The sequence below is a fragment of the Argopecten irradians genome, chromosome 11 (genome assembly GCF_041381155.1).
Source record: "Argopecten irradians isolate NY chromosome 11, Ai_NY, whole genome shotgun sequence".
Classification (NCBI taxonomy): domain Eukaryota; kingdom Metazoa; phylum Mollusca; class Bivalvia; order Pectinida; family Pectinidae; genus Argopecten; species Argopecten irradians.
The window spans coordinates 41,079,336-41,105,208 of NC_091144.1; the positions used below are offsets into that span (position 1 = coordinate 41,079,336).

Below are 25,873 nucleotides of genomic sequence, written 5' to 3' on the forward strand. Positions count from 1 at the left end.
TTTAATATACATAAAATCATAAACATTGCAAATGCTAAGAATCAATAAGGAGCTACATGCGGATTATTAAGAACAATGCATTTTAAGTTCCAGGTGAAATATTTTTTTACAAAAACCATATCTCAATTTTATCAGAAAAACAGGTTTCTTGATCAATGTATATTCTAATGTAATAGTATTCTGTATTGACATAGGAGTTCTCCAGGGCTACATTCTTAGCCAACTTTCATTTCTTGTGACCGTGCATAGTTGATTTCTTTTATCGCAGAGACATACACCTTTAAGTATTTGGTTTGAAAATGAGTGGAGAAAAACAATATCATAAAAGTTTAAATTAATTTTGTTGGAAATTTTGACCTGTTTATTATAGTTTCAGTTGATAATCTTTTAAAGCCGACACAAACACACATATATGATGTTTTATAAACATTGGTAATAATATATCATTGCTATATGTATTTTAGATACAAAATATTTTTAGAAGTAACTTAATGAAAATACCAAATGAAATGAAATTGAAGACTGTTACTTAGGGTCTTAACCATATTCATTTTAATACACATTACTGATGTTAATATAATGTTGCAATACTGGCAAAATTATTTCAAGTCGAAATGTTGTAGGTCTTGTAATTCTCAAAATGTTGCAAACTTTTAGTGCTCAGAATACCAAATTAACAGTTTTCTTATTTTTTTCTATTTAAAGATTACAGTACATATACCAATTTGTATCTAGCAACAATGTTTGACCGAAAATCAACCATAGGAAAGAAATTTATAAATTATTTCTAACATGCACAAAAATATATAATATTACTTCACTGTTAACCGACAACAGTTTAATTATTGGGTGCTCTTATGCTATAATGACATACATTTACATTATAATGTAACATCACGCTGATCTAGACATACCATCTTAGGATAAGAAAGCAGGAAAATTATATAATTATGATAAATTATTCATCCTAATGCAACTTTCAAAATATATTGTATGTTCTGTTAACTTAAAAAGGTCAGTCAAGTATAAGTAATACATTTTAAAGTTTTGAAATCATATTTGACATAAATTCACTTACTCTTTGGTAGGTAATTAACGCAGATGTTACATGTACTTTATATTATATAAGGTCACTTAACAGACATATATGGAAGACCTTGTTGAAAAATATCACGTTTCAACTGGCAAAAGGCTTATATTATTTCAAACTTTTAATCGAATTGGTGTAAAACTAAGTTGAAATAGGATAATTCCTTTTTGGATTTTTTTCTTTGATATTACTGAATGGGAAAGTTACTTCCATGTGAAATAAGTTTCAATGAATTTTGCTTGATTTTAGTATCAATCTATTGAAAATCTAATGAGATTGATACCAGAGATTTTAGATATATCAAGGAAATCTTTAAAATTCTTGAAATAAAATCATTGCGAATTTAATTCAATTTCATTCATAGATTCTATTGTTATATTTTCATAGATATTACCAGAAACATATATTATGTATATATGTATCTGATATTAAATCTGAACACTTATTGAAGTAAAAATTAATCAATATACATTTAGATAAGTATCAACACAGGTAACTTTTACAGGTAAATTTACCTGTTGGCATTGGGACTGCTTTTAGGAAAAAGACTATAACCACTGTCACAACAAACTACCCCACAGGTAAATCCAAAATGTTGGCGTTCAGAGATACACCCAACACGGAGTGCACTACATGTGAACAAGGTGTCCACTACGGGTGGACATGGTGTCCAGGTACATTCAGACTTAACGTTAGACAGACAAGTTGATGTGTTATAGCTAGGGATCGGGGGAATACATTCTTCAATTTAAAAGAATACATAATTATAATGTTTTAGAGTTTATTTTTTTGATTACAACATCTACAATGAAGTGTACAGTATATATAACTATACTTTATTTTTCTTAGTAAATACATCTCTGCTACATTAATAAAACCTTTTCACTGCAAAAGTAAAAAAGATTAATTTATGTTCATTAAGTATATGTCTATTTGATTTTATATCTGTAGTTTCCATTTCATATCTAAAATATATTACGTTTTCAAAAGTCAATGTATTATAGGTAGATTGCATTTATCTTGTATATCATTTACATGAAATACAAGCATTTTCACAAGTCAAACACAACTTTGAATTGCAGCAAAAACCAGTCTTATTGTGCTTTTGAGACACTTTTTATTTCATAATAAACTATAAGTAATACAATCATATACCCTGTAATACATAGCTTTTAAATAAAAAAAAGATTTGATGCATATCAATCAGTTATCTAGCGATACTGTTCTAGATCGTCTTTCATTAAAATATACACTTGTAATAATAATAACAATAATAAAAACAGAACAAAAACAATAGGTCTTTTCACCACATGGTGAAAAGCCCTAAGAACGAAATGTTGCGAACAAGTCAAAGAAAGGGGAAGGAAACGCAAAAATAAGTCGTTAAATACATGTACATATTGTACAATATAACGACGTTTACAGGTATAATAAAGGTCATTTTTTGGTAAGATTTGATTATATACATCATTTATTTACAGAGCAATGTTAATCCTAATGCAATCAAATTACAGTGTACATAAGGCTCCGTGACAATCGGACATCTTAAAGCTTGTATGTTGGTAAGATAATTCATAGAACGTATGTGTGTGAGATATATCATAAAATATCACATATCAACTTTTTTATTATTATCTTTTTATATTTTGATGTAATTTTGAGGAATGACAATTTGACTTCCATAGAAATTGTCAGATCAGCAGTGCAGAAAAAATGTTTTCTTAAAATACAACTATACGTTAATTTTAACTACTATATAACTTACAATATTTACTGATTTTCGGACTAACGGGCCTTCGGACTATTGGACCTTCGGACTATTGGGCCGTAGGGATATAAGGGTGTCATGTGTGTCTCCCGTCTGAGAATGCAAGCTTAGTATAATGTGAGGACATTACCAGGTTAGCTGGTTTCCAACATATTGTCCTTGATGCACCAGATTGATTTATCCTGGATGCATTTCTTTAAGTTACAATAATCATAATTATTGCAAAGGGCAATAACTACATTCAGTACTGTATGCCAGTTACAATCAAATCAAGCCAATTTTCAAACTCATCCAAGATTTTTCGCATTTTTGTCTGCAGACAAAATTTCATTAAGGTCAGTGATTATTTATCGTGTTCACAAGATCCAATATGATTATTATTGCAGGGGGCAATGACTCTGTAAGTTACAATGGAATAAGAAGAGTTTTCAAAAGTGTTTTCTAATCTTAGTCTATGTAAAATGTGTTTCATTAACTTAGGTCAATATTTACACAAGTTATTGTGTTCACAACTTCACAAGGTCCAATAATAATTATTATTGCAAAGCGCAATAGCTATGTCAGTTACAGTTGAATTAAGCAGATTTTCGAACTCGTCTCATACCCTTGCAGTGTCAGTCTTAAAGTAAAGTTTCATTTAAGTTGGCGCAATTTACTTAAGTTATCATGTTTAAAAGTCAGTGTTAATGGATGACAGACGACAGACAACGCACGACTTTAAATATATTGAACAAAGTAAAAAGACAATTGGGCACAAGCTGTACAACATAGGACTGTCATCTCCCATACACAACAGACAAGACCATCACAATAGGTCACCATGACAATCTATACAGTCACTTCATATGAAAATGTATAGAGTGTCTTACAGTCGTGACTATGTAAGTCATATGCTTGTCAAGCGAGTCCAATAATTTGAAATGCAATGAGCCTTTAGGCGAGTGGCATACAATAATATTAAACGAATTGATAAATTTCATATTACATTGTCACAAGTGTAAGATTCTATTTATCACAAACTCTAATGTATAGAAATATGAGTGAAACTTATAATTTCATATCCATATGAAACAGTAGAAATTTAAAAAACAACAAAAAAACAACAACTAGAAATCCAGCTCAGATGTGACGTTGCTGTCTACAAGGACAATCGTGTGACGTCATATATATATTTACAGTGTGCACTGACATGGACTCAATAACCATGCTTTCTAGTATAATTATAATTATCAGTGGATAATGATAGTACAACACGTGTGGCGAATCTATTGTTACGGGAATAGTCGCTGGCATAGCAACGTGGGGTCATGACCCCACTTTTGGTGGGAACATATAAATGACTCGATTCCAATCAGCTGTTCAAACGAATTGGTTGACGATGACGGGAATGAACAAAATATGGGCATTTTAATAATCGCCAGGGTTACATAATTTACACGTGCTCCATTATCATTATACCCTCATAACCTCAACAAAATAAAATTTTATTCCTTAAATATTATGATGTCAACGTCATATATATATTATGACGTCAAAACTACATGTGACATCATAACAGTGACATTACACATGTGTCTTACGATATTTATGATACGGTTGTCATATCATGGCAGCCGATACAAATCTTCTTGTTGAATCAACCAATTCCATAGTTTACAAAGGGACACTGTCACTTAGCACTATAAATCTGCTTTAGTTTGATGTCTATATCAATGGTTTCCTTCGGCTGTACCTCCTTGTATTTTTAATCCGGGATCCCTTAAATGTGTGTGTATATGGAAGAATTGCAGGACACCTCATATAGAGTCCTTTCCCTCCGGGAGTGTAAGCCTTAATCTTGACCTCGTCCCCTTCCGTCCCAAACAAAACTGTCACAGACACCCAGCCTGTGTAGAATATACAAAATGTGACATTGTAACGCACAATCAATTTTAAACAAATGGTCCAAGGACCTTGGTGTCAGTTAAATAGGAAAAGAAATTAATATAGTTTTTCAAGAAGTTGATTTTGGCGCCAATCTTGGATTTAAGAAAAAGTTCAAATTTTGTTTTTAATATGGTGGCTGTTGTGGCCATTGTGAATTTCTGATCAATCTGAAAAATAAAACACTTGTTAAGGAAAATGTCCAGATCATTTCAGGCAAGATTAGCTAAATCACGCTGTAAAATTGTATTCCAAGTGTGTTTTCAAAATGGCGGCCATTTTTGAGATCGGAACGACCTGAAAAATACCAACACTTAGCCGGGAATATATCAAATTATTTTATGCAAGTTTCAGCCAAATTGCACAGGTAGAACTTGAGAAGAAGTTCAAAATGCATTTTCAAGATGGCAGCAATTTTGGACTGACACGAAAAATAACAGCACTTGATCTGGACCATGTCAGGATCATTTCAGTTAAGCATCATCTCAATCCCATAAGTGAATCCTGAGAAGAAGATCAAAATGTGATAATTTTACAGACAGTGAACGGCACTTTGGGTCAGATGACCTACATGTAATAACATCAATATCAGGCTTAATTACTATAATATCGTCCACTGGAGAGCCCCTTGAGAAATATCAGATATCTAAATCACTCTGCCACACAATGAATTCACGCAAAATGAAGTCCTTTATACCTTTATTTAAGAGGCCAAGAAAAGGTTTTAAAAAGAAATATACCCAGAGAAGAAAGCTGAATGTCTGCTGCAGCTGTCTGGTAATCCGTCCTCTGAATTGTGAATGTTTTGCCAACAAGAGGGGGAAGTTTCTCCAGTCTTTTCTGATCCCCAATTGGTACCTATTAATGAAGGAATATTTCATTGAATTTAGTGACAAATATATCCAATTTTCACTTAAACATTCATTCGATTAACAAATATCTTCAACTAAAACTTTAACATTCACAAGAAAAAGACTGAGAAGGGAGATAACTTTACATACATTTTGCCATTCAAGTAATTTTATTACAGAGATAGCATTGATAGCACATCTTCAAGCTAGTTAATGCTTATAATGATCAATGTTACAATGACGGTGAAGGTAGATAACTTTGATTAATGTCAGTATAAGTCATTACAATGACAGTGAAGGTAGATAACTCTGATTAATGTCATTCTAAGTCATTACAATGACAGTGAAGGTAGATAACTCTGATTAATGTCAGTATAAGTCATTACAATGACAGTGAAGGTAGATAACTCTGATTAACGTCAGTATAAGTCATTACAATGACAGTGAAGGTAGATAACTCTGATTAATGTTAGTACAAGTCATTACAATGAAGTAAAGGTAGATAACTCTGATTTATGTCAGTATAAGTCATTACAATGACAGTGAAGGTAGATAACTCTGATTAACGTCAGTATAAGTCATTACAATGACAGTGAAGGTAGATAACTCTGATTAACGTCAGTACAAGTCATTACAATGATAGTGAAGGTAGATAACTCTGATAAATGTCAGTATAAGTCATTTCAATGATAGTGAAGGTAGATAACTCTGATTAACGTCAGTATAAGTCATTACAATGACAGTGAAGGTAGATAACTCTGATTAACGTCAGTACAAGTCATTACAATGATAGTGAAGGTAGATAACTCTGATTAATGTCAGTATAAGTCATTACAATGATGGTGAAGGTAGATAACTTTGATTAATGTCAGTATAAGTCATTACAATGACAGTGAAGGTAGATAACTCTGATAAATGTCAGTATAAGTCATTACAATGATAGTGAAGGTAGATAACTCTGATTAACGTCAGTATAAGTCATTACAATGACAGTGAAGGTAGATAACTCTGATTAACGTCAGTATAAGTCATTACAATGACAGTGAAGGTAGATAACTCTGATTAATGTCAGTATAAGTCATTACAATGATAGTGAAGGTAGATAACTTTGATTAATGTCAGTATAAGTCATTACAATGACAGTGAAGGTAGATAACTCTGATTAATGTCAGTATAAGTCATTACAATGATAGTGAAGGTAGATAACTCTGATTAATGTCAGTATAAGTCATTACAATGATAGTGAAGGTAGATAACTCTGATTAATGTCAGTATAAGTCATTACAATGACAGTGAAGGTAGATAACTCTGATTAACGTCAGTATAAGTCATTACAATGACAGTGAAGGTAGATAACTCTGATTAACGTCAGTATAAGTCATTACAATGACAGTGAAGGTAGATAACTCTGATTAATGTCAGTATAAGTCATTACAATGATAGTGAAGGTAGATAACTCTGATTAACGTCGGTATAAGTCATTACAACTCTGATTAATGTCAGTACAAGTCATTACAATGACAGTTAAGGTAGATAACTCTGATTAACATCAGTATAAGTCATTACAACTCTGATTAATGTCAGTTCAAGTCATTACAATGACAGTGAAGGTAGATAACTCTGATAGTGAAGGTAGATAACTCTGATTAACGTCAGTATAAGTCATTACAATCGCAGTGAAGGTAGATAACTCTGATTAACGTCAGTACAAGTCATTACAATGATAGTGAAGGTAGATAACTCTGATAAATGTCAGTATAAGTCATTTCAATGACAGTGAAGGTAGATAACTCTGATTAACGTCAGTATAAGTCATTACAATGATAGTGAAGGTAGATAACTCTGATTAATGTCAGTATAAGTCATTACAATGACAGTAAAGGTAGATAACTCTGATTAATGTCAGTATAAGTCATTACAATGATAGTGAAGGTAGATAACTCTGATTAACGTCAGTATAAGTCATTACAATGACAGTGAAGGTAGATAACTCTGATTAACGTCAGTATAAGTCATTACAATGATAGTGAAGGTAGATAACTCTGATTAATGTCAGTATAAGTCATTACAATGATAGTGAAGGTAGATAACTTTGATTAATGTCAGTATAAGTCATTACAATTATAGTGAAGGTAGATAACTCTGATTTATGTCAGTATAAGTCATTACAATGACAGTAAAGGTAGATAACTCTGATTAATGTCAGTATAAGTCATTACAATGACAGTGAAGGTAGATAACTCTGATTAATGTCAGTATAAGTCATTACAATGACAGTGAAGGTAGATAACTCTGATTAATGTCAGTATAAGTCATTACAATGACAGTGAAGGTAGATAACTCTGATTAATGTCAGTACAAGTCATTACAATGACAGTGAAGGTAGATAACTCTGATTAACGTCGGTATAAGCCATTACAATGACAGTGAAGGTAGATAACTCTGATTAACGTCAGTACAAGTCATTACAATGACAGTGAAGGTAGATAACTCTGATTAATGTCAGTATAAGTCATTACAATGACAGTGAAGGTAGATAACTCTGATTAACGTCAGTATAAGTTATTACAATGACAGTGAAGGTAGATAACTCTGATTAACGTCAGTACAAGTTATTACAATGATAGTGAAGGTAGATAACTCTGATTAACGTCAGTATAAGTCATTACAATGACAGTGAAGGTAGATAACTCTAATTAATGTCATTCTAAGTCATTACAATGACAGTAAAGGTAGATAACTCTGATTAATGTCAGTATAAGTCATTACAATGACAGTGAAGGTAGATAACTCTGATTAACGTCAGTACAAGTCATTACAATGACAGTGAAGGTAAATAACTCTGATAAATGTCAGTATAAGTCATTACAATGACAGTGAAGGTAGATAACTCTGATTAACGTCAGTATAAGTCATTACAATGACAGTGAAGGTAGATAACTCTGATTAACGTCAGTATAAGTCATTACAATGACAGTGAAGGTAGATAACTCTGATTAATGTCAGTATAAGTCATTACAATGATAGTGAAGGTAGATAACTTTGATTAATGTCAGTATAAGTCATTACAATTATAGTGAAGGTAGATAACTCTGATTTATGTCAGTATAAGTCATTACAATGACAGTGAAGGTAGATAACTCTGATTAATGTCAGTATAAGTCATTACAATGACAGTGAAGGTAGATAACTCTGATTAACGTCGGTATAAGTCATTACAACTCTGATTAATGTCAGTACAAGTCATTACAATGACAGTGAAGGTAGATAACTCTGATTAACATCAGTATAAGTCATTACAACTCTGATTAATGTCAGTACAAGTCATTACAATGACAGTGAAGGGTAGATAACTCTGATAGTGAAGGTAGATAACTCTGATTAACGTCAGTATAAGTCATTACAATCGCAGTGAAGGTAGATAACTCTGATTAATGTCAGTATAAGTCATTACAATGATAGTGAAGGTAGATAACTCTGATAAATGTCAGTATAAGTCATTACAATGATAGTGAAGGTAGATAACTCTGATTAACGTCATTATAAGTCATTACAATGACAGTGAAGGTAGATAACTCTGATTAACGTCAGTATAAGTCATTACAATGATAGTGAAGGTAGATAACTCTGATTAATGTCAGTATAAGTCATTACAATGATAGTGAAGGTAGATAACTTTGATTAATGTCAGTATATAAGTCATTACAATGACAGTGAAGGTAGATAACTCTGATTTATGTCAGTATAAGTCATTACAATGATAGTGAAGGTAGATAACTCTGATTTATGTCAGTATAAGTCATTACAATGACAGTGAAGGTAGATAACTCTGATTAACGTCAGTATAAGTCATTACAATGAAGGTGAAGGTAGATAACATTACAATGACAGTGAAGTAGATAACTCTGATTAATGTCAGTATAAGTCATTACAATGACAGTGAAGGTAGATAACTCTGATTAATGTCAGTATAAGTCATTACAATGACAGTGAAGGTAGATAACTCTGATTAACGTCGGTATAAGTCATTACAATGACAGTGAAGGTAGATAACTCTGATTAACGTCAGTATATAAGTCATTACAATGACAGTGAAGGTAGATAACTCTGATTAAGTCAGTATAAGTCATTACAAACAGTGAAGGTAGATAGTATTAAGTATAAGTCATTACAATGACAGTGAAGGTAGATAACTCTGATTAATGTCAGTATAAGTCATTACAATGACAGTGAAGGTAGATAACTCTGATTAACGTCGGTATAAGTCATTACAATGACAGTGAAGGTAGATAACTCTGATTAATTGTCAGTATAAGTCATTACAATGACAGTGAAGGTAGATAACTCTGATTAACGTCAGTATAAGTCATTACAATGACAGTGAAGGTAGATAACTCTAATTAACGTCAGTATAAGTCATTACAATGACAGTGAATGTAGATAAGTCTGATTAACGTCAGTACAGTGAAGTAGATATTACAATGATCGGTGAAGGTCATTAACTTTGATTAATGTCAGTAACAAGTCATTACAATGACATTAACAGTGGCGTCGCTAGGTAGATAACTCTGATTAATGGAGCGCCGAAGGCGCTAGAATTTTGGTTATTAGGGGGTCAGGGGGGTCACCCCGAGAAAAAAAAAAACTATTTAGAATGGCTGAGATGAATTTTTACGATGCATTCTTATGATTTTTAAGCGTTCTAAACGTGGTAATTTTTCGAAAAAAATAACAATGAAAACGGATTAATTCATATTGCAGATTGAAAATTAGAAATCTACCCATATTTAGAAATTATAATTGTAAATGACGTCATATCTTTATTCAAACATGTACTGTATTTTTGCCAAAAGCGCCTTGTCTTAGGTGCTTTTCCTACTACAAGTGCGATTAAATGGTAGAGCAATTTTGATAAATTTGTAAGAGTTTTCTTTATGCATGTAAGTATTGATACTTTCATGACATTGGATCACATAAAAACGCATTGTTAAAGGTAGGTTTCGCCTGAATGCACAAAAAGGACTAAATGAAAATTGAATGTACAAATGTATTCTTTATTTGTACACTTATTTTATTGTGATAGAGACGAAGACTAGTCATATATCAAAGTTCAGTATAACATCCTCCTGTTTTTTAGCCCATCAAAAATGTCAATAACGGTATCCACGTCTATTGGCATGTCCTGGTGCATATGTAAGAGAGTCAAAACCCATTTAATTTTCGCAGGTTTTAAGGCGTTTCAGAACACTAAGTCTTCCTGGTTGCTAAGATCTGAAAGATCGTGTGTATATCAGGTTATAATTTCTTGTTTAGTCAACTATTGTCTTGTTCCTGTCGGGTTTTTGGCTTAAAAAAACTTCAATTTTCTGACACGAGCTCGCACAAACTTTTTGCAAGTATAATTGTATATTGTGGAAAAGGACCGAAAATGTAATTTTCCGGAAAAAGTAAACCTAAAAATAAAATAAAAGGCGATCCGGATAACAAATTTAAATGTATAATGTTAGTCTCGGTTTCTACTTATAGTTTGACTTTGAAAATCATCTGATTTTTTTTGAGAATTGATTGATGTGCACGCAGTTGCGTTTTTGCGTCAATGGTAGCTACACCACTGGTTAAGGTAGATAACTCTGATTAACGTCGGTATAAGTCATTACAATGACAGTGAAGGTAGATAACTCTGATTAACGTCAGTATCAGTCATTACAATGACAGTGAAGGTAGATAACTCTGATTAATGTCAGTATAAGTCATTACAATGACAGTGAAGGTAGATAACTCTGATTAATGTCAGTACAAGTCATTACAATGATAGTGAAGGTAGATAACTCTGATTAATGACAGTATAAGTCATTACAATGACAGTGAAGGTAGATAACTCTGATTAACGTCGGTATAAGTCATTACAATGACAGTGAAGGTAGATAACTCTGATTAATGTCAGTATAAGTCATTACAATGACAGTGAAGGTAGATAACTCTGATTAACGTCAGTATAAGTCATTACAATGATAGTGAAGGTAGATAACTCTGATTAATGTCAGTATAAGTCATTACAATGACAGTGAAGGTAGATAACTCTGATTAACGTCAGTATAAGTCATTACAATGACAGTGAAGGTAGATAACTCTGATTAACGTCAGTATAAGTCATTACAATGATAGTGAAGGTAGATAACTCTGATTAATGTCAGTATAAGTCATTACAATGACAGTGAAGGTAGATAACTCTGATTAATGTCAGTATAAGTCATTACAATGACAGTGAAGGTAGATAACTCTGATTAACGTCAGTATAAGTCATTACAATGACAGTGAAGGTAGATAACTCTGATTAACGTCGGTATAAGTCATTACAATGACAGTGAAGGTAGATAACTCTGATTAATGTCAGTATAAGTCATTACAATGATAGTGAAGGTAGATAACTCTGATAAATGTCAGTATAAGTCATTTCAATGATAGTGAAGGTAGATAACTCTGATTAACGTCAGTATAAGTCATTACAATGACAGTGAAGGTAGATAACTCCGATTAATGTCAGTATAAGTCATTACAATGACAGTGAAGGTAGATAACTCTGATTAATGTCAGTATAAGTCATTACAATGACAGTGAAGGTAGATAACTCTGATTAACGTCAGTATAAGTCATTACAATGACAGTGAAGGTAGATAACTCTGATTAATGTCAGTATAAGTCATTACAATGACAGTGAAGGTAGATAACTCTGATTAATGTCAGTATAAGTCATTACAATGACAGTGAAGGTAGATAACTCTGATTAACGTCAGTATAAGTCATTACAATGACAGTGAAGGTAGATAACTCTGATTAACGTCGGTATAAGTCATTACAATGACAGTGAAGGTAGATAACTCTGATTAATGTCAGTATAAGTCATTACAATGACAGTGAAGGTAGATAACTCTGATTAATGTCAGTATAAGTCATTACAATGACAGTGAAGGTAGATAACTCTGATTAACGTCAGTATAAGTCATTACAATGACAGTGAAGGTAGATAACTCTGATTAATGTCAGTATAAGTCATTACAATGACAGTGAAGGTAGATAACTCTGATTAATGTCATTCTAAGTCATTACAATGACAGTGAAGGTAGATAACTCTGATTAATGTCAGTATAAGTCATTACAATGACAGTGAAGGTAGATAACTCTGATTAACGTCGGTATAAGTCATTACAACTCTGATTAATGTCAGTATAAGTCATTACAATGACAGTGAAGGTAGATAACTCTGATTAACGTCGGTATAAGTCATTACAACTCTGATTAATGTCAGTACAAGTCATTACAATGACAGTTAAGGTAGATAACTCTGATTAAGTCGGTATAAGTCATTACAACTCTGATTAATGTCAGTAAAAGTCATTACAATGACAGTTAACAGTGGCGTCGCTAGAAGGAAATTAATGTGCACGCAAATTGTAGTCCGAGCGCCGAAGGCGCTAGAATTTAGGTTATTAGCGGGTCAGGGGGGTCACCCCGAGAAAAAAAAACTATTTAGAATGGCTGAGATGAATTTTTACGATGCATTCTTATGATTTTTAAGCGTTCTAAACGTGGTAATTTTTCGAAAAAAATAACAATGAAAACGGATTAATTCATATTGCAGATTGAAAATTAGAAATCTACCCATATTTAGAAATTATAATTGAGTAAAAGACGTCATATCTTTATTCAAACATGTACTGTATTTTTGCCAAAAGCGCCTTGTCTTAGGTGCTTTTCTACTACAAATGCGATTAAATGGTAGAGCATTTTTGATAAATTTATAAGAGTTTTCTTTATGCATGTAAGTATTGATACTTTCATGACATTTGGATCACATAAAAACGCATTGTTAAAAGTTCAATTGAATGCACAAAAAGGACTAAATGAAAAATTGAATGTACAAATTATCAATCTTTATTTGTACACTTATTTTATTGTGATAGAGACGAAGAACTAGTCATATATCAAAGTTCAGTATAACTTCCTCCTGTTTTTTAGCCCATCAAAAAATGTCAATAACGGTATCCCAACGTCTATTGGCATGTCCTGGTGCATATGTTAAGAGAGTCAAAACCCATTTAATTTTCGCAGGTTTTTAAGGCGTTTCAGAACACTAAGTCTTCCTGGTTGCTAAGATCTGAAAGATCGTGTGTATATCAGGTTATAATTTCTTGTTTAGTCAACTATTGTCTTGTTCCTGTCGGGTTTTTGGCTTAAAAAAAACTTCAATTTTCTGACACGAGCTCGCACAAACTTTTGCGAGTATAATTGTATATTGTGGAAAAAGGACCGAAAATGTAATTTTCCGGAAAAAGTAAAATCTAAAAATAAAATAAAAGGCGATCCGGATAACAAATTTAAATGTATAATGTTAGTCTCGTTTCTACTTATAGTTCTGACTTTGAAAATCATCTGATTTTTTTTGAGAATTGATTGATGTGCACGCAGTTGCGTTTTTGCGTCAATGGTAGCTACACCACTGGTTAAGGTAGATAACTCTGATTAACGTCGGTATAAGTCATTACAATGACAGTGAAGGTAGATAACTCTGATTAACGTCAGTATAAGTCATTAGGCAATGGACAGTGAACTGGTAGATAACACTGATTAATGTCAGTATAAGATCATTACAATGACAGAGAAGGTAGAAGATAACTCTGATTAATGTCAGTACAAGTCATTACAATGATAGTGAAGGTAGATAACTCTGATTAATGTCAGTATAAGTCATTACAATGACAGTGAAGGTAGATAACTCTGATTAATGTCAGTATAAGTCATTACAATGACAGTGAAGGTAGATAACTCTGATTAATGTCAGTATAAGTCATTACAATGACAGTGAAGGTAGATAACTCTGATTAATGTCAGTATAAGTCATTACAATGACAGTGAAGGTAGATAACTCTGATTAATGTCAGTATAAGTCATTACAATGACAGTGAAGGTAGATAACTCTGATTAATGTCAGTATAAGTCATTACAATGACAGTGAAGGTAGATAACTCTGATTAACGTCAGTATAAGTCATTACAATGATAGTGAAGGTAGATAACTCTGATTAACGTCAGTATAAGTCATTACAATGACAGTGAAGGTAGATAACTCTGATTAATGTCAGTATAAGTCAACACAATGACAGTGAAGGTAGATAACTCTGATTAACGTCAGTATAAGTCATTACAATGATAGTGAAGGTAGATAACTCTGATTAATGTCAGTATAAGTCATTACAATGACAGTGAAGGTAGATAACTCTGATTAATGTCAGTATAAGTCATTACAATGACAGTGAATGTAGATAACTCTGATTAACGTCAGTATAAGTCATTACAATGACAGTGAAGGTAGATAACTCTGATTAACGTCGGTATAAGTCATTACAATGACAGTGAAGGTAGATAACTCCGATTAATGTCAGTATAAGTCATTACAATGACAGTGAAGTATATATAACTTCTGAATAAGGTCGGTATAAGTCATTACAATGATAGTGAAGGTAGATAACTCTGATTAACGTCAGTATAAGTCATTACAATGACAGTGAAGGTAGATAACTCCGATTAATGTCAGTATAAGTCATTACAATGACAGTGTGAAAGGTAGATAACTCTGATTAATGTCATTCTAAGATCATTACAATGACAGTAAAGGTAGATAACTCTGATTAATGTCAGTATAAGTCATTACAATGACAGTGAAGGTAGATAACTCTGATTAACGTCGGTATCAGTCATTACAACTCTGATTAATGTCAGTATAAGTCATTACAATGACAGTGAAGGTAGATAACTCTGATTTACGTCGGTATAAGTCATTACAACTCTGATTAATGTCAGTAAAAGTCATAACAATGACAGTGAAGGTAGATAACTCTGATTAAGTCGGTATAAGTCATTACAACTCTGATTAATGTCAGTAAAAGTCATTACAATGACAGTTTAACAGTGGCGTCGCTAGAAGGAAATTAATGTGCACGCAAATTGTAGTCCGAGCGCCGAAGGCGCTAGAATTTTGGTTATTAGCGGGTCAGGGGGGTCACCCCGAGAAAAAAAAAAAAACTATTTAGAATGGCTGAGATGAATTTTTACGATGCATTCTTATGATTTTTAAGCGTTCTAAACGTGGTAATTTTTCGAAAAAAATAACAATGAAAACGGATTAATTCATATTGCAGATTGAAAATTAGAAATCTACCCATATTTAGAAATTATAATTGTAAATGACGTCATATCTTTATTCAAACATGTACTGTATTTTTGCCAAAAGCGCCTTGTCTTAGGTGCTTTTCCTACTACAAATGCGATTAAATGGTAGAGCAATTTTGATAAATTTGTAAGAGTTTTCTTTATGCATGTAAGTATTGATACTTTCATGACATTGGATCACATAACAAGAGGCCCATGGGCCTTAACGGTCACCTGTGTTCAGATACAGAATGAAACAAAGACATGCATATAAACACTATATATTTGCCCATCAGGCCCTTGAAGTCAGTCAGTGATTTTATAAAATTTGACTTTTTAATCTATGAAGATTATTTGGTTCCATCAAATCTGTGAAATCAGAAGAAAGATTTTTGAAATGTTATCCATTTTGACCCCTTTTGGCCCCACCCCTCTGGCCCCTGGGGGTCGGCCAGGACCAATATGGATATGATGTTAAAATGCTATCTCAGACTAATAATTCTAACCCAGTTTGACTTATTTCCTATGAAAAATAGGCAAATAATGTTCATAAATGTGTTTTTCCTATATAAACTAAAGTAAACTTGACCCCCTCCCCAGAGGGAAACATGGGACCCCAGGCCATGAAATTCACAATTTTTGTAAAGGACTTTAAGACCTTTCAATCTATGCAGAGTATTTGATTCTACCAGTTCCAGAATTTCAGAAGAAGATTTTTGAAGTTTTAGCCTATTTGACCCCGTTTTGGCCCCGCCCCTAAGGCCCCTTGGGATCAGTCATAGAAAATTTGGTAATAAGATTCAATGGTCATCACATAGGGATAATTCTGACTACAATTGACTAATTTCCTATTATAATGACTAAATAATGCTCAAAAATGTCTTTTCCCTTTATAAACTATAGTAAACTTGACCCCCTCCCCAGGGGGAAAACGTGATGGGTCATATAATTCACAATTTTCATAAAACACCTTAAGACCTGTCCATCTAAGAAGAGTATTTGGTTCTACCATTTCCAGTATTTAAGAAGAAAATTTTTAAAGTTTTAGCCTATTTGCCCCTTTTGGCCCCGCCCCTCTGCCCGAGGGGGTTGACCAGGACCAATATAGATATGATATTAAAATGTTATCTCAGGCTAATAATTCTAAACAAGTTCGACTCATTTCCTATGAAAATTGAGCAAAAAAATGCTCATAAATGTGTTTTCCCTAGTAAACTTGACCCCCTCCCCAGGGGGAAACGTGAGACCCCAGGGTCATATAATTCACAATTTTTGTAAAGGACCTCAAGACCTTTCCATCTATGAGTATGTGATTCTACCATTTCCAGGATTTCAGAAGAAGATTTTTGTAGTTATAGCCTATTTGACCCCTTTTGACCCCACCCCTAAGGCCCCTGGGGGTCAGTTATGGAAAATTGGTTAATAGGATTCAATGGCCATCTCATACGGATAATTCTGACAATATTTGACTCATTTCCTATTACAAATGATCAAATAATACTCAAAAATGTGTTTTCCCTATATAAACTATAGTAAACTTAACCCCCTCCCCAGGGGGAAACCTGAGACCCCAGGGTCATATAATTCACAATTTTTGTAAAGGACCTCTCAAGACCTTTCCATCTACGAAGAGTATGTGATTCTACCATTTCCAGGATTTCAGAAGAAGATTTTTGAAGTTATAGCCTATTTGACCCCTTTTGACCCCACCCCTAAGGCCCCTGGGGGTCAGTTATGGAAAATTGGTTAATAGGATTCAATGGCCATCTCATACGGATAATTCTGACAATATTTGACTCATTTCCTATTACAAATGATCAAATAATACTCAAAAATGTGTTTTCCCTATATAAACTATAGTAAACTTAACCCCTCCCCAGGGGGAAACCTGAGACCCCAGGGTCATATAATTCACAATTTTTGTAAAGGACCTCAAGACCTTTCCATCTACGAAGAGTATGTGATTCTACCATTTCCAGGATTTCAGAAGAAGATTTTTGAAGTTATAGCCTATTTGACCCCTTTTGACCCCGCCCCTAAGGCCACTGGGGGTCAGTTATGGAAAATTGGTTAATAGGATTCAATGGCCATCTCATACGGATAATTCTGACAATATTTGACTCATTTCCTATTACAAATGATCAAATAATACTCAAAAATGTGTTTTCCCTATATAAACTATAGTAAACTTGACCCCCTCTGTAGGGGGAAAACTGAGACCCCAGGGTCATATAATTCACAATTTTTGTAAAGGACCTTAGGACCTTTCTATCTATGAAGAGTATTTAATTCCATCACATCTGTGAGTGGAGAAGAAGATTTTTGAAATTTTAGTCAATTTTACCCCTTTTAGCCCCTCCCATAGCTCCCTGGGGGGTGGGGACCATATAATTCACAATTTTGATTGGCCTTATGCCTTAGAAGGTTTGTGCAAAATTTCATTGAAATTGCTTCAGCAGTTTTGGAGAAGAAGCTGAAAATGTAAATTGTTTACGGACATACGACGGACGACGCACGACGCACGACGGACGGACGGACGACGACGGACAAAAGGCGATTAGAATAGGTCACTTGAGACTTCGTCTCAGGTGACCTAAAAACGCATTGTTAAAAGTTCAATTGAATGCACAAAAAGGACTAAATGAAAATTGAATGTACAAATGTATTCTTTATTTGTACACTTATTTTATTGTGATAGAGACGAAGACTAGTCATATATCAAAGTTCAGTATAACATCCTCCTGTTTTTTAGCCCATCAAAAATGTCAATAACGGTATCCACGTCTATTGGCATGTCGTGGTGCATATGTAAGAGAGTCAAAACCCATTTAATTTTCGCAGGTTTTAAGGCGTTTCAGAACACTAAGTCTTCCTGGTTGCTAAGATCTGAAAGATCGTGTGTATATCAAGTTATAATTTCTTGTTTAGTCAACTATTGTCTTGTTCCTGTCGGGTTTTCGGCTTAAAAAAACTTCAATTTTCTGACACGAGCTCGCACAAACTTTTTGCAAGTATAATTGTATATTGTGGAAAAGGACCGAAAATGTAATTTTCCGGAAAAAGTAAACCTAAAAATAAAATAAAAGGCGATCCGGATAACAAATTTAAATGTATAATGTTAGTCTCGGTTTCTACTTATAGTTCTGACTTTGAAAATCATCTGATTTTTTTTTGAGAATTGATTGATGTGCACGCAGTTGCGTTTTTGCGTCAATGGTAGCTACGCCACTGGTTAAGGTAGATAACTCTGATTAACGTCAGTATAAGTCATTACAATGACAGTAAAGGTAGATAACTCTGATTAATGTCAGTATAAGTCATTACAAATGATAGATACTTGATTAAGGTAGATAACTCTGATTAATGTCTAATTCTAAGTCATTACAATGATAGTGAAGGTAGATAACTCTGATTAATGTCAGTATATGTCATTTCAATGACAGTTAAGGTAGATAACTCTGATTAATGTCAGTATAAGTCATTACAATGATAGTGAAGGTAGATAACTCTGATTAATGTCATTCTAAGTCATTACAATGACAGTTAAGGTAGATAACTCTGATTAACGTCGGTATAAGTCATTACAATGATAGTGAATGTAGATAACTGATTAATGTCAGTATAAGTCATTACAATGACATTGAAGGTAGATAACTCTGATTAACGTCAGTATAAGTCATTACAATGACAGTTAAGGTAGATAACTCTGATTAACGTCAGTATAAGTCATTACAATGACAGTGAAGGTGGATAACTCTGACTAACGTCAGTATAAGTCATTACAATGACAGTGAAGGTAGATAACTCTGATTAATGTCAGTATAAGTCATTACAATGACAGTGAAGGTGGATAACTCTGATTAATGTCGTTATAAGTCATTACAATGACAGTGAAGGTAGATAACTCTGATTAATGTCAGTATAAGTCATTACAATGATAATGAAGCTAGATAACTCTGATTAACGTCAGTATAAGTCATTACAATGACAGTGAAGGTAGATAACTCTGATTAACGTCTGTATAAGTCATTACAATGATAGTGAAGGTAGATAACTCTGATTAATGTCAGTATAAGTCATTACAATGACAGTGAAGGTGGATAACTCTGATTAATGTCAGTATAAGTCATTACAATGACAGTGAAGGTGGATAACTCTGATTAATGTCAGTATAAGTCATTACAATGACAGTGAAGGTAGATACTTGCCTTGAAAAGATCTTTGCCAATATTTTCCTTGTAAATGGTGTCTGCTTCTTCTAATGTACAGTCAACTACAGGAAGTTGGGAGTTCACAAACGTCGTAATCAACACTTTTGAATTTCCCTGAAGGATAAAATATCATCTGATCATTAAATTATGCTTCAATTTGATTTTCAAATATTAATTGATGATTTTATTACAATGGATTGGTTATCCAAAATGTCAAGAAAACATGGGGAATACCAGCCCCAAACATGTTTGTGCTCATTTCACCCAAGTCTTAGACCTAACAATTTGTTTATATTCATTTACCAGGTAATTAGTGCAGTGCATTGTGGGAGGTCACTGAAGTTCAATGCTATTTTTATTGCAATCGTGACTGGACTAGTCAACAATACAGAAAGGTGAAATTTTCAATATAATATTTCATTTCCACATATTTGCACAGTAACTGATACATATTACTTAGTAAGGTATCTGACAGGTCACAAATATGTATTTTACTCAATCTTACAGGTTTACTTATGTTCATGTACCTTTAAAGTCAACAATTATTTGTTTATCTTCCACTAATGACCAATTACCTCCAGATAGTCCACTCGGCTCAGTCCTGTGACAAACAAAACCTCGGCAGGTTTGAGGAGGAAGGGGCGTGGCATGATGATGTTGGATGGAATGACAGCACTCAGCTCATCTGGACTTAGAAAAGGCAGTATCTACAACACAAACATTTCTATTTTCATTTTTCAACTCAAAAGACTTCCTCACTCACCTGTCCAAATGACAATTCTTTAAAAATACCTGTCCAAATGACAATTCTTTAAAAATCTTAAGATATAAATAACAGGAGATTCAAATATTCTATGTAAGATAATTTCTGCTTTTCTCTTCTGTACCCTCTTTCTTTGAAATATTGAATACACATATAGAATTAAAAGGTTAAAGTATTTCTCTGTACTTTTGTTTACCACTGTTTTACAAATTCTGAATTTCATGATAATAATCCAGCCTTCAAAATAATATAGAATCAAATTATGTTTTTCTAACCATCTACCAGGTATCAATGGGTTTGCCTTACCGACTCTTGGTTACTGACTCCAGGTGTATCACAAAGCCACATTGACCTTTTGTACTTGCTTTCGTCAAATTTGACCTTTTCCTGATCAGGAGCACCTTTTTTCTTGAAAACTAGCTGGTCCTCTGAATATTCATAGGTAGGAGATTCATAGCCAGCGAAACGGTCCTTCTCTCTCTCCTCATTTCTAATATCTTTATCGTCACGCAAATCTGTAGTGCTTACGATATCTGTAAAGAAAAAGAATTACATTGACTGCATTATTTTTGTATTCTTAATAATCCAGAGTTATCTACCCTTTGGGTTACATTGGAAAAACAAATAGGGTCGGTAGGTCAACAGGATTTTTTTTCCGCTCTAAAATAATGGCCGTAACCGGAGTCTCAGATCAAAATCCTGACTTTTAATTTTTTTTCATAGAAAAGTGGAAACAAAATTAGGGTCGAGGGTAAAAAAATAGGGTCGGTCGGGTAACTCTCAACAGAAATTTTTTTTTTTTGGCCTAGGTGAAATATGACTACAATGTACATCCAAAATATCCCAATTTACTTTAGCCAAATGTAATACAGGCTTAATCAATATCATACGCTCCAAAGAATAAGATCACTTGGCCAGATAAAAACCTACCCGCTAAAGAAGCATATTTCCAGTTGCCTTTCTGAGCCTTTGACCGCCTTAGGTCTAGTTCTTTCTGGTAATTGTCCCGTTCCCTACCAAATCTCTGGGCTCGTTTGGCCAGCTTCCATCCCATCGGAGTAGTGATAGGGAATTTCAGAACACTGGCAGTTGTTCCTATAAAGTGAAATAGTGGTTACAGTGAGTCATTGTTAATTTTCTGTGTGATGACAACATATTTGACAGAGAGAAGCAATGTCAAGTTGACAAGCAATTTTAGCCACATGAATTTCACATGAAGACTCTTTTAGGTGAAATTCATGTGAATATTTACTTCATGTGAAATTCATGTGCATTAAACATGAAATTCACATGAATTTCACCTGAAAGGGCCTTCATGTGAAATTCACGTGGCGAAATATTGCCTGTGTATAATAAGTCAACTTAACATTGCTTCTCTCTGTCAAATATGTTGAATTTAACATGAAATTCATTTCACTTTTTTACCCATGCAGGTTCATGTAAAATTCACGTACAGAAACATTGCCTGTGATATAGGTTAATTATACATCACTCAGTCACATCCTTATCAAAGGCTAACAACGTCGCAATCAACATATAACTGCAATGTCACAAAGAAATTCATCATTTAAACATGAGATACAATTCTTACCCCTATATAATTGTATTTTTACTGCAGACAATAATGCCAGACTTTAAAACTTTAAATGCCTAATAATAATGTCTCTTAAAGCATACAGCAAGTTTTAGAAAATATTTTCTTATCAAAATCAGATCAGTTGAATTATAGACCAGAAATTACACCTTCACAGCTCAGACAATTACCTGGCCAGTCGGCGACAGTTGCTTTTGAAACTGCTTTTCTGGCAGAAAATTTACAGTAGTCAGATCGCAGAAGAGCATTGAACAGAGTTGATTTTCCAGCGTTCACATGTCCAACCAAATAAACATTACCTGAAATACGATCATAACGATGTAAATGGTTCAGAGGGCCTGCACATATCATTCTTACTGGACCTAATTCACATTAGTACATAAAGTAAGAAAATTCTGATTGGCTATATACACACATGGATACTGGCTTCTGATTGGCTACACATATGGATATTGGCTTCTGATTGGCTACACAAATGGATACTGGCTTCTGATTGGCTACACACATGGATACTACTACTATGCTACACACATGGATACTGGCTTCTGATTGGCTACACATATGGATATTGGCTTCTGATTGGCTACACAAATGGATACTGGCTTCTGATTGGCTACACACATGGATACTACTACTATGCTGCAATAGTCTTGCATCTCCATATAACGTATGATTAAACATTAATACAAAGTAACATGACATAATAGTAACATTGCGCTGGACTTAAAATATTGTTAAAATTTCATATGGAGTCTGAGATAGATTTCGACTTAAAACTTTAAGGGCCACTACCTTTCCGAAACTGTTATTAATGTTTTTAAGAAACCTTTAAATTTTGCTCCGGAAAGGTAGTGGGCCTTTAAGACTTGAACAAGAGGCCCATGAGCCTAAACATTCATCTGTCTATTGACACAATACAAAGTATACAGTAGGGTAAAACAACTTTGCATCAATAGAAAAGAATAAAATAGACTGATAATGATAACCTTATCTTCAACTAACAATTAAAGGATTATAAAAAAAGACAATCTTAAGCTGTTGTAAGTTTCTGCTATATTCATTTTGACAGCTGCGAACTTGAATGAAGGTCAAGGTCATCTGTTTGAACAAACTTGCATTTTACAAGTCCAATATGAGGTCTCTAGGCTTCTTAGTTATTCAAATGAACCTGCTTAAAGATTTTAGCCTATTTGACCCCTGTGACCTTGAATGAAGGTCAAGGTCATTCATTTTAACGAATTTGGTAGTCCTTCATCCCAGCATGTTACAGACCATATGAGGTCTATAGGCTTTTAATTTATTCAAAGGAAGTCATTTAAAGATTTATGCCTACATGTATTTGACCCCTGTCACCTTGAATGAAGGTCAAGGTTATCTATATGAACACACTTGGTAGCCCTTCATCCCAGCATGCTACAGGCCAAATATCAGTACCCTGGTTATTGAGAAAAAGTCTTTTGAATTAAAAAACGGTGAACGGCGCACAAGGATGGACAAAACATTATAACACTATAGGTCATCCTAGCCCTTCAGGTCAGATAACCCTTTTATAATCAATTTATTTCTTTAATTGCTAATTCAAGTGTGAAAATTCAATCAAATTCTGCATTTTAAAATTTCTTTTCAATTTATGTTTGTGCTACACATGTACAGTTTATTGAATATATTTTGCTAATTTATTGATGGACTATTTTTTTCTATAATAATCAGGGCTAGATCAATATACACTTTGGATTCACCTGTTCTCAATACTGAAGCGACTGATTTTAATGCAGTTTTCAACATTCTTTTTCTACAAAAGTTAGGGCTAGATCAATACACACTTTGGATTCACCTATTCTTGGTTCTGAAGCGACTGATTTTAATGCAGTTTTCAACATTCTTGTCAGGTGACAAAACAGATTGAGAATTATAATATATATGGTATCAAAATATAGTTTTTCGTTGAGGGCCGCACTTAAGTTAATATTTCATGGATATTAATGTCGCTGAGCTATTTATCTATTATAACCTGATTAAGAGGACACTGTCTATTATATGTGGCAATAGTGCCCTCTCAACCAGGCTATAAATAGCTCAATGTCAATCATATCCATGAATTAATGACTGTTAGTGACTCCAGTCCATGTAAAATTGGAACAAGACTAGATGCCAAAGCGTGGGTCAATAGGAGGGGTAGGGGTATTATATTGTATTAAAATGATTTTTAACAAACATAATTACCATTAAGTCTCCAATCCGTCATAAGTTTTGTAATAAGTCTTTCAATGCCATATCCTGTAAGGCTGCTGATTAGAGCAATATGTTGAACATGACCACTGTGTACATCAATGCCGGCTTCCATACAAGCACTGAGGACCTCTGATTCCAGCCTTTCAAGGAACCCGTCTCCATCCTTGGGAATCATATCCACTTTACTCCCTATGATATATAAATCCTTATCAGGTCCAATCAGGTCTGGTATGTTCTTTGGAATACTGTTACGGATGTCGAGTAAATCCAGTACTAACAAAACAAGACACCTTTCAGACCTGATGTTTTCAAACAGTATCGGAAACTGATCTTCACCAATGTCAACTTTAAGAGTTAATTTACGTCGCCTTATCAAGTAACATCTTTCACATAATGTGTCTTTCAGCTCCTCGATAGTGGAAGATTTGAATTTTGTGCTACACATATAGCCTGCTACAGAAGAGTTTTGACAGTGTAAATTGGCGCCGCATCCTTTACAAGGAATGTCTGATATTGGCATATTGGGGTCGGGCTGTGTCCTTGATTCAGCAAGCCTTCTTTTCTTTCTATTAGCAGGTTGCTTGGAATCAAGGTCAATGGTTTCTATGAATCCATCCAGATCGACATCATCCTCATGGTGACCATCTGGACTTGTTCTCGCCTTTTTTATTATGGCATTCATATCCCACTGAATAGTTTTAAGATTGTCTTTTAATTTCTCCAATGTTACCTCCTTATTTTTAAATCTGTCTGTCCCGAGATCAAAATTTGCAATCTTCCTACTTTTCATCAAAGCTCTTACCGATGAAGGCACGTTATCTATTTCGACATCAGCATTCACCACCCCTTTGTTTCGTTTTAACTCCCTCATCTCCTTTATCGTCTTCGGTCTCCTTGCAGAAATATGAATGTTGGATTTTCGATACCCAAGAAACATTTTCGATGGTTGTATGATGGAACAAGACACATTGCTGATATTTTTAACATCTGAATAATTAAAGCGAGTTTTCCGTATGAAATTCATTTTGAAATAAATCTACATCTGTATGAGGGTCCAGCAGGTATCCTTTGGTTTCAGCCACTCTTGCGTTTTCATATTGTTTACACGTGCAGTGTGGTCAAGTAGCAAGAACGCTTGAATCAGACGCTTGCATTTTGATCGACGTGCAGCACAAGCTTGTATTCATGGAGGGGATTTCGTGTACGCCGTTCCCAATACCGTACGCAATTAATCTG

General features: G+C 33.8%; 1 protein-coding gene across 1 annotated transcript; it reads right to left on the reverse strand.

Annotated features, from left to right (window-relative positions):
• LOC138335587 (nitric oxide-associated protein 1-like) lies at positions 1 to 25,764 on the reverse strand. The gene is made up of 8 exons (XM_069284746.1): positions 24,629 to 25,764; positions 22,576 to 22,704; positions 21,742 to 21,906; positions 21,118 to 21,344; positions 20,624 to 20,755; positions 20,046 to 20,162; positions 5,522 to 5,639; positions 1 to 4,744 (listed from the first exon to the last, which is right to left on the reverse strand). Exons 1-8 carry the CDS (start codon positions 25,659 to 25,661, stop codon positions 4,563 to 4,565), a joined length of 2,103 nt encoding a protein of 700 aa, XP_069140847.1. The 5' UTR covers positions 25,662 to 25,764; the 3' UTR covers positions 1 to 4,562.
• Between the last annotated feature and the right edge of the window lie 109 nt (positions 25,765 to 25,873).